A 12,272-nucleotide genomic window follows, 5' to 3' on the forward strand; every position below is an offset into this window, starting at 1 on the left:
CTGCAGAAAACATGATTCTCCTGCTCACTAAACTATCTGAAGATCTATATTCCCATTCATATTTACATTTTTTAGAACACCAGGGTGGCTAACATAACATTATCCAGCCATGATTTCCTTTCCATTTTACTTCAATGAAAGTTTTTTTTATTGATTTTTTTAATAAAATATCAAAATGATTAAGAGCGCTGATTTATTTCCACAGGCTTCTTTGTTTAAATCTACAAAGGGTGCCAATAATTTTGATGCATAAAGACTGGAAACACAATGTTAATCTGAAGTTAAACCTGCCTCCGGTTTAATTTAAGACCCAATTTAGTCCTGAAGTAGCTTGAGTCTTCCTCCAAGAAATCAGCCTATTAAAATCTGAACTAGGCTAAGTCTGAGACTATTTAAAACCATGAGAGAGAACGCAGCTTTCTGTTAATCTGGTTTAAATGGCCATTTTAGTCTAGGACTAGGCTTAATCTCTGTCCGGGAAACCATAAATAAAGGAGTAATGCATCACTGCAAAGATGGGGTTTTAATAAAAGATAGCTGTCTATGCAGTAGAAATGCAATTTTTGTTATTTTAATTGGTGCAACATGACTAGAGAAAACAAAGAAACAGGGCTGTGGCAAAACAAACTGTGGGAAAACGTGCACCCATAATGCACTGGGCTCGATCAGACTATCTGTAAGCAGTAATTTAGTGCAATTTAGAACCTTTTGAAAGAGTGCCATGCCAGTGAAAGCTTTTGTACCTTTTTCCAGAGAGTTTTCCACTTATACCACCAACATTGTTACTATACAAGGAGAGCATTTAGTAGAAGATCTGCAAACATACCCTTTTATTCATCAGGTATACTTTATAATGCATTATACTGTATATACAGTGTTCAGATAAAATATTTTCCAAATATTTCAATCTTTGAACAAGTTACGCAGTTTCTTCTGGTGCTTGCTTTGGGAAAGAAAAACAAAAATGCAAAATTTCAATAAAATCAGACCATCTTTAAAATATTTAAAGCACTTGCATTATTTAAAAAGAAAAAAAACAACTAGCTGTAGTCTGGTCACTTGGGTTGTGTTTTCATACAGTCGCTCAGTGACCCGTGCAATCACTTTCTCGTAGGCTACGCAGGTATGTTTTTAACATGTGTCATTTTTTATTTATACAGTATATTTATAATACACTATATAAAGTAAGTTCAAACAAAAAGCCGTGCATGGATGTGAGTTTTATACTGACATAAAATCGTTTTTTTAGTATGGAGTTTGACATGAATCATGAAACATCAGCAAAGGTAATAATCATGCAGTTTAACATGTTTACTCGCTACAGAATATTTGTATATGTACATTGCACTTGCTGTTTGGTGAGGGTTAACTTTGGACTTAAAATTACAATCATATAAAAACTCCTCTCTGTTTTTGCTTATGTACCAATGTTCAACCTTCTGCGATCTCGCTGACCTCCTGATGAAGACAGATGAAGTCTCCCAAAACTGTTGCACTTTCTTACTGTGTCCTGTAGAGAGAGCGGTCACGAGTAAATCCAGAAGAGAGCGGCATCCCGGGGCACTCAATCTCTCTGCTGCAGATGGCACAGGGCACATGTTATGCTTAAATCTACTCTGACATGCGTCTCACTTTGGACAGCATGGGCAATATTGTAAACGCTGTGTGTGCATGACAACCATCTGCCCTCAATTGAATTTTGTGGAGTTTAAACTAAAGCTTGCAGAACATGTGTTCACTTTACTTTTGTTTATAGACAATATAAAGCATGTACACTATAGGGCAAAAGTTTGGATTAAAAAAAAAAAAGTGGCAAGTTGGTTTTTGATGCTTTAATTATAAAATAAAATCAATAATACTGTGAAATATTGTTTCAATTTAAATAACTGTTTTCGATGTTACCTTAAGTCTCTGTTATGCTCAACAAGGCTGCATTTATTTAATGAAAAATACAATAAAATAAGTCATTGTAAATAATATTGTGAAATAACTGTTTTCTACTTGAATGTATTTTAAAATGTAATTTATATTTTTTATGCTCACCAATGCTTACGTTATTTCATGAAAATACAATAAAAACATAAATATTGTGAAATATTACCATTTAAAATAGCTTTTTTCTATATGAATATCTGTTAAAATGTAATTGTTTGCTGTGATCGAAGCTAAATTGTCAAAACATCATTCCTCCAGTCTTCAGTGTCACATGATCTTCAGAAATCATTCTGATATGCTGCTTTGTTGCTCAAGGAAGATGCTGAAAATATTTTTGCTACTTTATACTTTGTGGAAACCATGATACTTTTCTTTGATGAATAGAGTTCACTGACCAGCATTTATTTGAAACAGAGATCTTTTGTAACATCATACATGACTTTACTCTCACTTTTTATCAATTTATTGGGTCCTTGCCGAATGAATATGATAATTTCCTTCAAAAAATCTTACCCAAACTTTTGTAATTGTAGTGTATCACGGTTTCCAGAAAAAATAAATATTGGGCAGCACAACTGGTGATACAATTCAGAAATGATTCTCGAGCAGCAAATCGTCATTTATAAATTAGACTACGTTTTACAATATATTCACATAGAAAACAGTTATTTTAAATTGAAATCATGTTTCACAATATAGCTGGTTTTACCATATTTGTATCAAATAAATGCAGACTTGGTGAGCATAAAATATAAATTACATTTTAAAATATATTCAAGTAGAAAACAGTTCGTAGATTGTAATAATATTATGTACAATAACTTATTTTCTTGTATTTTTTCATTAAATAAATGCAGCCTTGTTGAGTAGAAGGTAACATAGAAAACAGTTATTTTAAATTGAAATACTTTTTCACAATATTGCTGGTTTTACCATATTTTAATCAAATAAACGCAGCCTTGGTGAGCAGAAGAGACTTCTTTCAAAAATGCTCAAGGCCTGATTATCTCTCTCTGTCTCTCTCTCTCTCTCAGAATGATTCCTGCCTCCCATAAGTTGTTTGTACTGAGCGATCTGGCCTCGTCGCGAGACTACGAGCTCTGCGTCCTGGCCGTCTACGACGACGGCATCACGGCTCTGACCGCGACGCGGCTGGTGGGCTGCGTCTCCTTCTCCACGGAGCGCGAGTTTCGCCACTGCCGCTCCATCCACGACCAGTTCCTCGGCGGCACCATGATCATCATCATCGGCGGGATCATCGTGGCGTCGGTCCTCGTCTTCATCTTCATCCTGCTGATGAAGTACAAGCTTCACAGCCAGCACTACAAGCAGAAGGCGGCTCTCGTCAGTAATGTTTGTTCTCAGACCAACGGTGGCCAGCAGGGGGCGGCATCCTGTCCTCCGCCGCGCTCGTCCTCGGGGTCCTCCAGCAAGCCTTCCGTCCCGCTCGGGTCGGACAGACAAGAAGGGTCCCACGGCCTGGAGGGGGGTTACGGAGCGCTTAAAGGGACCACGGTGGTGGACTTGAACCCGGAATACGGGAAATCGTTCAAAGAGGACGACTCCATATCGCAATAACACAGGGTTCGATCCCGCCTCCCTTCCCATTCTCTTCACATCTCAACTCATTCTGTTTCTTTTCTGTTGCTGGCGTCCTGCGGCCTTACCGAGGGTTTTCTCCTGTCCAAGGTGAGGATGCTTTTAATCTGTTAAAGGGATAGTTCACCTAAAAATGAAAATTCTGTCATTAATTACTAACTCACGTCGTTCCAAACCCGTAAGACCTTCGTTCATCTTCGGAACACAAATTAAGATATGTTTGATGAAATCCGAGAACTCTCAGACCCTGCATATAGACAGCAACACAACTGAAATGTTTGCGAAGCTACGAGAATATTTTTTGTGTGCAGAGAAAACTAAAATTCCGACTTTATTCAACAATCCCATCTGCAGCGGCGTGCAGAAGAATTGTTGGATAAAGTCGTAATTTTTACGTTTTTACGTAAATTTCATAAGTTTTCTTTGAGCACAAAAAATATTCTCGTAGCTTCGCACAATTGAAGTTGAGCCACTGATGTCACATGGACTATTTTACCGATGTCCTTACTATGTTTCTGGACCTGGGAACATTTCAGTTGTGTTGCTGTCTATGCAGGGTCCGGATTTCATCAAAAATATCTTAATTTGTGTTCCGAAGACAAACGAAGGTCTTACGGGTTTGGAACGACGTGATTGAGTAATTAATGACAGAATTGTCATTTTTAGGTGAACTATCCCTTTAAGGTTTGTTGCTAGGTAGCGGGTTGCCAGCGTGATAGAATCTCCCCACACTACAGTGCTGCTGATGCAGAGATGTTCCAGTTCTGTTAATTAGACCTGCTTTAATGGATAAATTACAGGCATAGCGGCTCTGCTGTCTGTCTGTGTCGGGGTAACGGGCCTAAAAAGATTTCCCCGACGGTACGGCACACTTGAGATCACTACTTAAATTGATAGCCTGACGGTTGTTTCGTTCAATAGGATGCATTTGAATTACAAAAGCGTAAAATTGAAACGCTATGATGCCTGGTTTGGATTTTTTGCAACGAAAATGAGAGGAATCCTACGGTTTGCGCATCTTAGTACATTAGACTCATGTGTATGTTATGAACATCCCTGCTGAGTATGGACTAGCACATATTACTGTTTTCCTTTGCGAGGTGTGGGTCATGTGTCTAAATATTGGTATTTTGCAGGGTTGTGTTTAAATGACCACTTCAACAAGGTCCAGGAGAAATTTAAAAGGGTAGTTCACCCAAAAATGAAAATTCTGTCATTTACTCACCCTTATGTCATTCCAAACCTGTATGAGTTTCTTTCCTCGGATGGACACAAAAGAAGATATTCTGAAGAATATTAACGGTAGCCATTGACTTCCATAGTATGGAAAAAAAAAATACTATGGAAGTCAATGGCTACCGTCAACTGTACATTTACCCCCATTCTTTAAAATATATTTTTTGTGTGTGTGTTCAACAGAAAAAAGCAATTAATAGAGGTTTGGAACAAGTGAAAGGTAAGGAAATAATGACAGAAGTTTCATTTTTGAGGTGAACTATCACTTTAATGCTGGAATACTGTACACAACTTACTCTAGGCATCATACATTTGCCGACTTGGAAAAACTGGGCATCATACATTAAATGGCTGAGGATCACTCAGAAATCAATCTAATAAGCTGATTTATTCCTCAAGGAAGAACAGTTGAAAACAGTTTTTGCAACTTTATACTTTGTAGTAGCCATTACATTTCGTTTTTCAGGATTCTTTGATGAATAGGGTTCAGTGAACAGCATTTATTTGAAATATAGTCTTTTGTAACATTATAAACATCTTTACTGTTACTTTTGATCCATTTAATGTGTCACTGCTGAATGAGAGTATTAATTTCTTATAAAAAAATAATATTGTATCACGGTTTCCACAAAAATATTTAACAACATGACTGTTTTCAACACTGATAATAATCAGAAATGTTTTTTGAGCAGCAGCATATTATTATGATTTCTGAAGATCATGTGACGCTAAAGACTGGAGTAATGATGCTGAAAATTCAGCTTTGCATCACATTAATACATTACATTTTAATATATGTAATATTTAAATGGTAATAATATTTCACAAAATTACTGTTTTATCATATTTGTTTACACTTCCAAACTTTCAAATTGTTCCAAAAACAACACAGTCACACAGAAACATGCACCGTGTTTCTATGAGATGTTTGAAAAATAAAACAATGTGTTCTAAAATCAAACATGTTTGATCTCCTCCTACAGGATGGAGTCAAAGTCTCAGTCTGTACCCGGGATATTCTGTGAAATCTGTTACCTCTGATTGCACAAAATCTGCAGACTGACTCTGACTTTTGGCAACTACCACTGATCCATCCACACTTTAATGTGACTGTACAAAGTAGCTGATTCCATCCTTTAGTGCTCTTTGTCAGCTTGTTGGCGAAAGTAAAATAATCAGAATGATCCCTATGAATTTTCATGTTGGTTAGTGCTGGTTATGTCACCCATAAACTACACAACTTTCAGAGTCGTCACCGGATTGCTGTTCTTTTCATGTTAAGCAACTGTCTGTCATCTTCTGTCAGTTCCGGTCAATTCCAGTGTGTCACACTAAACAATGACATTTAGATATATGTGTTTGGTAAACGTCTTTATCCAAGATACTTACATTGCATTCAATATTTAAATTTGACCAATTAATGCATTCCCCAGGAATCAAACCCAGACCTACTCTAATGTTTGAGCTACAGAAAATGGATTGGCTTTTGAAGACTTGCTAAAGGTTACATTTAACAGTGCATGATGGAAACCTAAATGTAACAATTTGGAAAATGTGCAAAAACATAAAAAAAACTATTATCGATTGATACCGATACATTTAACATCTCTAATACTGGCCGATAACCGATACTGTGCTGACATATCATGCATCGCTATCGCTTGTCAAGCTATAAACGTTGAGTAAGAAGCAAGGTGGGAACATCAGCACACCAGCATCCAAAACACAACATTCCTCAGCTCGTTTCAGCAAAAAAAAAAAAAACATTCCAGTTAAAGCCCGAGTGCCCTTGGAGGCACAATCTAGGTTGGCCAGGTTCCTGGTGCTTAGAGCAGTGTGGATAATATCCGGCGGTGGACCACCTCGGCTCAGATCCGAGAGAGGAGGCCATTTAACATAACCAGCAGAGAGCCATCTCAGTCAATTGGTCACAGTTGCCTTTTATTGAGGAGTCTCAGAGGAGCCCTGAATGAGCCGGTATGAAAGCGCAGGTTGAAGCTGTTCTCTGTTGGGTGGGAAACAGCGCCCCCAGTGGACAGAAATCTGATGCTGAAGGGCAGAGGTGTCTGTCAGGGTCACTGTCAGGAACTACTTCAAAAGGCTTCTGTGGACACCATGTTCTGCCTGTACAATTAGGTGAACAAAGAGTTACCGTCTGATCAAGTAGAAGACTTATGAGTTAAATCACCTTTTCTGACCTTTTATTCCAGAGCTCGATTTGATTTTGAAATGCCCCAAAGCTCCTGTCAGCAGCTCTGGATCACATAATGTGGAGATGTTTGATGTTTCGCTTTATTTGCCTGTGGCTAGAGTTAGATTATTTTTTATTTTTTTGGATATTGTTTATTATTTATTTGGCTATTATTGATTGATTGATTGATGAAACATTTTTACACTTAAAATAATGAGTACATTGTAAAGCAGATGTACCTGCGTTTGGCTGAACCGTCAGGGATTGTTTTAGTTGTGTCCACCTTACCCTCTTAATTTTTTGTTAAAGATGAATAACATTTATTTGAAATAAATAATAATTGTTTTTGAAACTGATCGGTATAATTTCTCCTTTCACAAATATGTCGATTTAAATTTTAAAACAATATTAATTATATAGAAATATTTTATAATATTTAAAATAATGATTTTATTTAAATAAATAATTGTTAGTATACTTGTTAGTCTAATACTAATCTATTTTTTGTGAAGGGGAAAAGAAAAACTTTAGCTGTTGGAGTTTAATTTAAGTATTTTCAACTCAAACAATCATAGATTATTAAAGGGTTAGTTCGCCCAAAAATAAAAAAATTGTGTCATTAATTACTCACCCTCGTGTCGTTCCAAACCCGAAAGAGCCCCGTTCATCTTCGGAACACAAATTAAGATATTTTTGATGAATTCTCTCCGACCCTCCCATAGACAGCAATGTAACTACCACGATCAAGGCTCAGAAACGTAGCAAGGACATCGTTAAAATAATCCATGTGACATCAGGGGTTCAACCGTAATTTTACGAAGCTACGAGAATACTTTTTGTGCAGGAAAAAAAGAAGAAGACTTTATTCAACACTTCGTCTCCTCCGCATCACCCTGTAGTGCCATTTTGGAGAATATCCACTGAACGTAAATTGCATATGCTGTTTTGTGTCAGCTGTGTCAAAAAGTATTTTGCGCACAAAATCCATTATGCAAACCTTTTTTCTGCTTTGCTTTGCTAATGTTGGTGGCTCCTGGTTGGAGAACATCATTTATGAATCATAACCCATCAAACTGGCTAGTGAGTTACCCATCACGGTTATTTTTCACCCGCCACCCGAAATGAACCCCAGGTTTGCGGATGCTGATTTCAAACCCTGCCTGAAGCTCAACCGACTGCTGATTCATGATCTAATGTTTTAATGGACCATAATGGATTCAGATGCAGGTCCTGTTTCAAAAATTAGTGCAGAATTAGAGCTCTTGCTTCTATTAGCTTCAGATGGATTTACATTTCCTTCAGCTCAGCGTGAAATGGGAGAGATCAGGATGTGGGGATAGAGACACAAGGCCTGGCATAGAGCTGCGGAGATAGGGAAAGGCGCTATGATGGAAGAAAAGAGGGCAGATATGAGTATTGTGATGGGGTTTAGAGATTGAGATAAAAGGGTAAAGGCCTAGTGTGTCACATATTGAGACAAATGGGCTAATCTGAGGGGTGGGATGTTGTGGAATACCACCACAACCATAGTAGAAGGTAATTATTGTTTGTTGTGTGCCATAGAAATGGGCCGCAACCTCTCTTCGACAGCCGTTTGGAGCCAGAATCCCTCCAGACTGCAGCAGGACACTGCGCTAAAAATAGCCGTCTGAATAAGGCCTAGCATTAGCGGAAAACTAGCCGCAACGTATCAGGCCTTGTCCTTGCTGCTGCTGCGGAAGGTTTTGTTGTTTGGCATTAAATCTGGGAGGAAAGTCTCAGTAAACTGATGATGGTTGGAGTTAATGAAGTCGTTAAATGTCCAATTAGCACGCGCTATGTATAGTCACCCGCTCTGTCTGTTTATGCAAACTCAGCTGATGTTGTGAGGAAATTGTTTGTGTATCCTCGGCTGCTGTTTCCTCTGATACGGATGTGATAATGTGTGTTGAGATGGCACCTGTATGCATGCTCGACAAAGCTGAGCTACAACTGCATTATGAAGTTGCATCATTTATTTTACATGATGCATTTGTTTACATTAGTTTACCTTTACATTTATGCATTCAACAGATGTGTTATATTCATTTATTAATTCAATCATTCTTAAACTGACTTGCATTGCATTTGACCAAGCTATGCATTTGATCAGTTCATGCATTCTCTGGAAATCAAACTCATGACCCTGTCATTTCTAGCACCATAATCTAGTGTTTGATAAACAGTCATTTATTTATTTAGCTAGCTATCTAGTTAGTTAGTTTATTTATTTATTTTAGTGTTATATTTTGTGAAATAATTTATTTTAATTAAAAATGTAATGATTGAAATAATTATTCGCTTTTCATTAATTCACGAACCTAATAAGTTAGTGTTCAGTCAAACTATTTTCGTTGGACTTTTACAGCACATGCAAACACACTCAGTGGTTCTCCTAGGCCCAGTTTATGTCTGGTATCACATCTCAAGTGGTCAGGAGAGACAGATCGCTGTTTATGCATCTCAAGTGCATCTGCTGTGACCACTTGTGATCAGATTTCAATAAGAGCCACTAACAGTGTCCGTGTTCCTTGGGAATCGATCCCATGACCTCAGTGTTGCTTGCATCATGTTATGCTTTTTGGCTTCATGCATGTTTCATGAAAGTTTTGTTTGAAAAAATGCATGAATTTTACATTTTATTTTGTCTATCATTTTTAATAATTAACATTAATATAAGTGGCCTTAACTACTAGTACTTACATTTCAATTTATAATTTGATACAATCCACTTATTGTGTATATACATGTTTTTACATTGTTCTTATATATATATATTATATATATATATAAATATATGTATATATAAAAAAATACTTGCAGGTAATTACATCTGTAATTAATTTATGTAATTACATTTATAATTACACTGTTGACCCATCCCTTACACCTTAACCCAACCTTAATCCTGCCCATACCACCAAACCTGTCCCTAACCTACCCGTATCTCACCTCAATAGCAGCAGAAGTGTTTTGCAATACAATATGAACACAATAAGTACATTGTACTTATTTTTTGATGTAAGTAGTTAAGGCCACCTAATATGTGACGCTAGACCACAAAACCAGTCATAAGTGTCAATTTTTCAAAATTGAGATTTATACATCATAAAAATAAATAAGCTTTCCATTGATGCATGGTTTGTTAGGATAATAGGACAATATTTGGCTGAGATGCAACTATTTGAAAATCTGGAATCTGAGGGTGCAAACAAATCTAAATATTAAGAAAATCATCTTTAAAGTTGTCCAAATTAAGTTCTTAGCAATGCATATTACTAATTAAAAATTAAGTTTTGATATATTTACTGTAGGAAATGTACAAAATATCTTCATGGAACATGATCTTTACTTAATATCCTAATGATTTTTGGCATAAAAGAGAAATGTATAATTGTGACCCATACAATGTATTGTTGGCTATTACTACAAATATCCCCCAGCGACTTAACACTGCTTTTGTGCTCCAGGGACACATATAAAGTAGGACCAAAAAATGCATTAAAATTAAAACTTAAAATATTTATTTATTTATTTACGTATTTATTTATATTAATTTAATTGAAAATCTTTTTTTTTTCAATCTTTTTGAATTATATTTCATTAAATGTTTTTTGGATTAAACTGTTATTTGTATAAGCTTAAAGCTCTTGCATGTAGCACAGTGGATGATTGGCAGGTCATGTGTAGCTGTCTGTGGTGCATTAGAGCAGATTATCGAGACGGATGTGCGTAAAAATGTGTAAAGGTCACTTTATCAGAGCTGGAACATCTTCTGCAGTTTTTGTCCTTTGCATTTGATGATTAAATGTGTTCGCTGCTGAATCTGATCTCATGCCTCTGTTGTTTTTCAAGGCAAACTCACAATCTGGAAGCCAAATGCAGAACTCCAGATTAAATGGGATTGAATCCAGTCTATTAGTTGGACAAGCCGCGGTTGGAAGGCGCTCTGTGTTCAATTCTTTATGCAAAACTCTCCCCAGACCCTGGATATCATGTGCCTCTCCGGTGCATATGAGCAATGTTTTCTATTTTAAACCAGAGCTCATTTTCCCGAGAGACGAGGACCATTAAACCACTCAATGGGAAGAGAGAGGGAAATGCTGCCTGGATGTTTTTTGTAGGAAATATTATGACAAAATATCAGTGTTAAACAGATGAAGCAGTGCCAAAGGACTGAACCCTGTGGATTTAACGCTCTCCCGAAGGCCTGTGCGGATACAGACTTATCAAAGTTCGATCAAACATTGACGAGTCAGTCTCGAGTTAACATTTGTGGACCTTCTGCAGCACTTTATTATGGATCCCTCTGTACGGTCTCGGCTAATGACTCGCTCTCTCTCTCTCTTCATTGGGAACCGAACGCACGGATCGATCTTCAGCTGATTAACAAACATGGCGAGTGTGTTCTTGGGATCTGGAGATTAGGTCAAACAGGAGAGAACATTGATTATCACAATGCTCTAAAACTTTCCCCATCTCCCGTATCAACAAGGATTGAGGGTAAGACACTCTTGAGAACTCTGTATCTGACAGCAGACTGTGTGAAAGCAGCGTAGTGCTAAATACTCTTCGACAGTCGGCCTGCTGAAATTAATACTGTTCTTTTTTTTCCCCTCCAATTGACTGTGGACGTAATTGTATGTGAGGTACACCTTCAGCCATCATTTGATTTCAAGGAGAAAATAATAAAAAAAATATGGGATGGAATTTTATGCTTTCTTAGGTACTCTATGTGGATTTATAAAGAAATAAAGTATTTTTCTTCAAGGCTTGTGGAAATGACTTTTTACTATATAGTATAGTAATATAGTAATAATTTAGTACTTTCTCCTGTTTTATTGTTGGGTTCCTCTTTTCTGATCATTTGGAATGAGGATAAAAAGACAACAACATGCAAATATGTTCAAACATCAATTCAATATCTATTATTTCCGGAATATCATGACATTCAAGCGGGCCGCCCCCCTGATGACGTCATAATATGCAAATTAGATGAGTATATTTACACCCCACATAAACTTTCGGTCATGCCCAACATTTTTCTAATGTACAGTAGATCTCTATCTTTAAACCCTTTCAAGCCACAAGCTTTTGAAATCTTGATGTCAAAATTCAGCATTTTTCAAAAAAAACAAAAAACTGGCGCCTAAAGGGTTAAGCCAGAACAGTATTTTGTGTGTGTGTGTGTGTGTGTGTGTGTGTGTGTGTGTGTGTTTTTCTGATCAACTCTAGCTTCGCTTCGCCACACGCTGCTGTGATTATTTTCATAATGACACATATTGAAATGTGA

At 37.0% G+C, this 12,272-nt stretch overlaps 1 protein-coding gene across 3 annotated transcripts in view; it reads left to right on the forward strand.

Annotated features, from left to right (window-relative positions):
• Positions 1-11,681, forward strand: part of LOC107566287 (leucine-rich repeat and fibronectin type III domain-containing protein 1-like protein) — a 184,104-nt gene extending 172,423 nt beyond the window's left edge. For all 3 annotated transcript variants that reach the window (XM_016251681.1, XM_016251684.1, XM_016251682.1), the window contains exons 4-5: positions 2,970-3,624; positions 10,835-11,681. In XM_016251681.1, coding sequence (XP_016107167.1) covers positions 2,970-3,513 — 544 coding nt within the window. In that variant the 3' untranslated portion in view covers positions 3,514-3,624; positions 10,835-11,681. The remainder of the gene's footprint in view (positions 1-2,969; positions 3,625-10,834) is intronic.
• The last annotated feature ends 591 nt before the right edge of the window (positions 11,682-12,272 follow it).

This window comes from Sinocyclocheilus grahami, unplaced genomic scaffold (genome assembly GCF_001515645.1).
Source record: "Sinocyclocheilus grahami isolate Dianchi unplaced genomic scaffold, SAMN03320097.WGS_v1.1 scaffold1067.1, whole genome shotgun sequence".
NCBI lineage: Eukaryota > Metazoa > Chordata > Actinopteri > Cypriniformes > Cyprinidae > Sinocyclocheilus > Sinocyclocheilus grahami.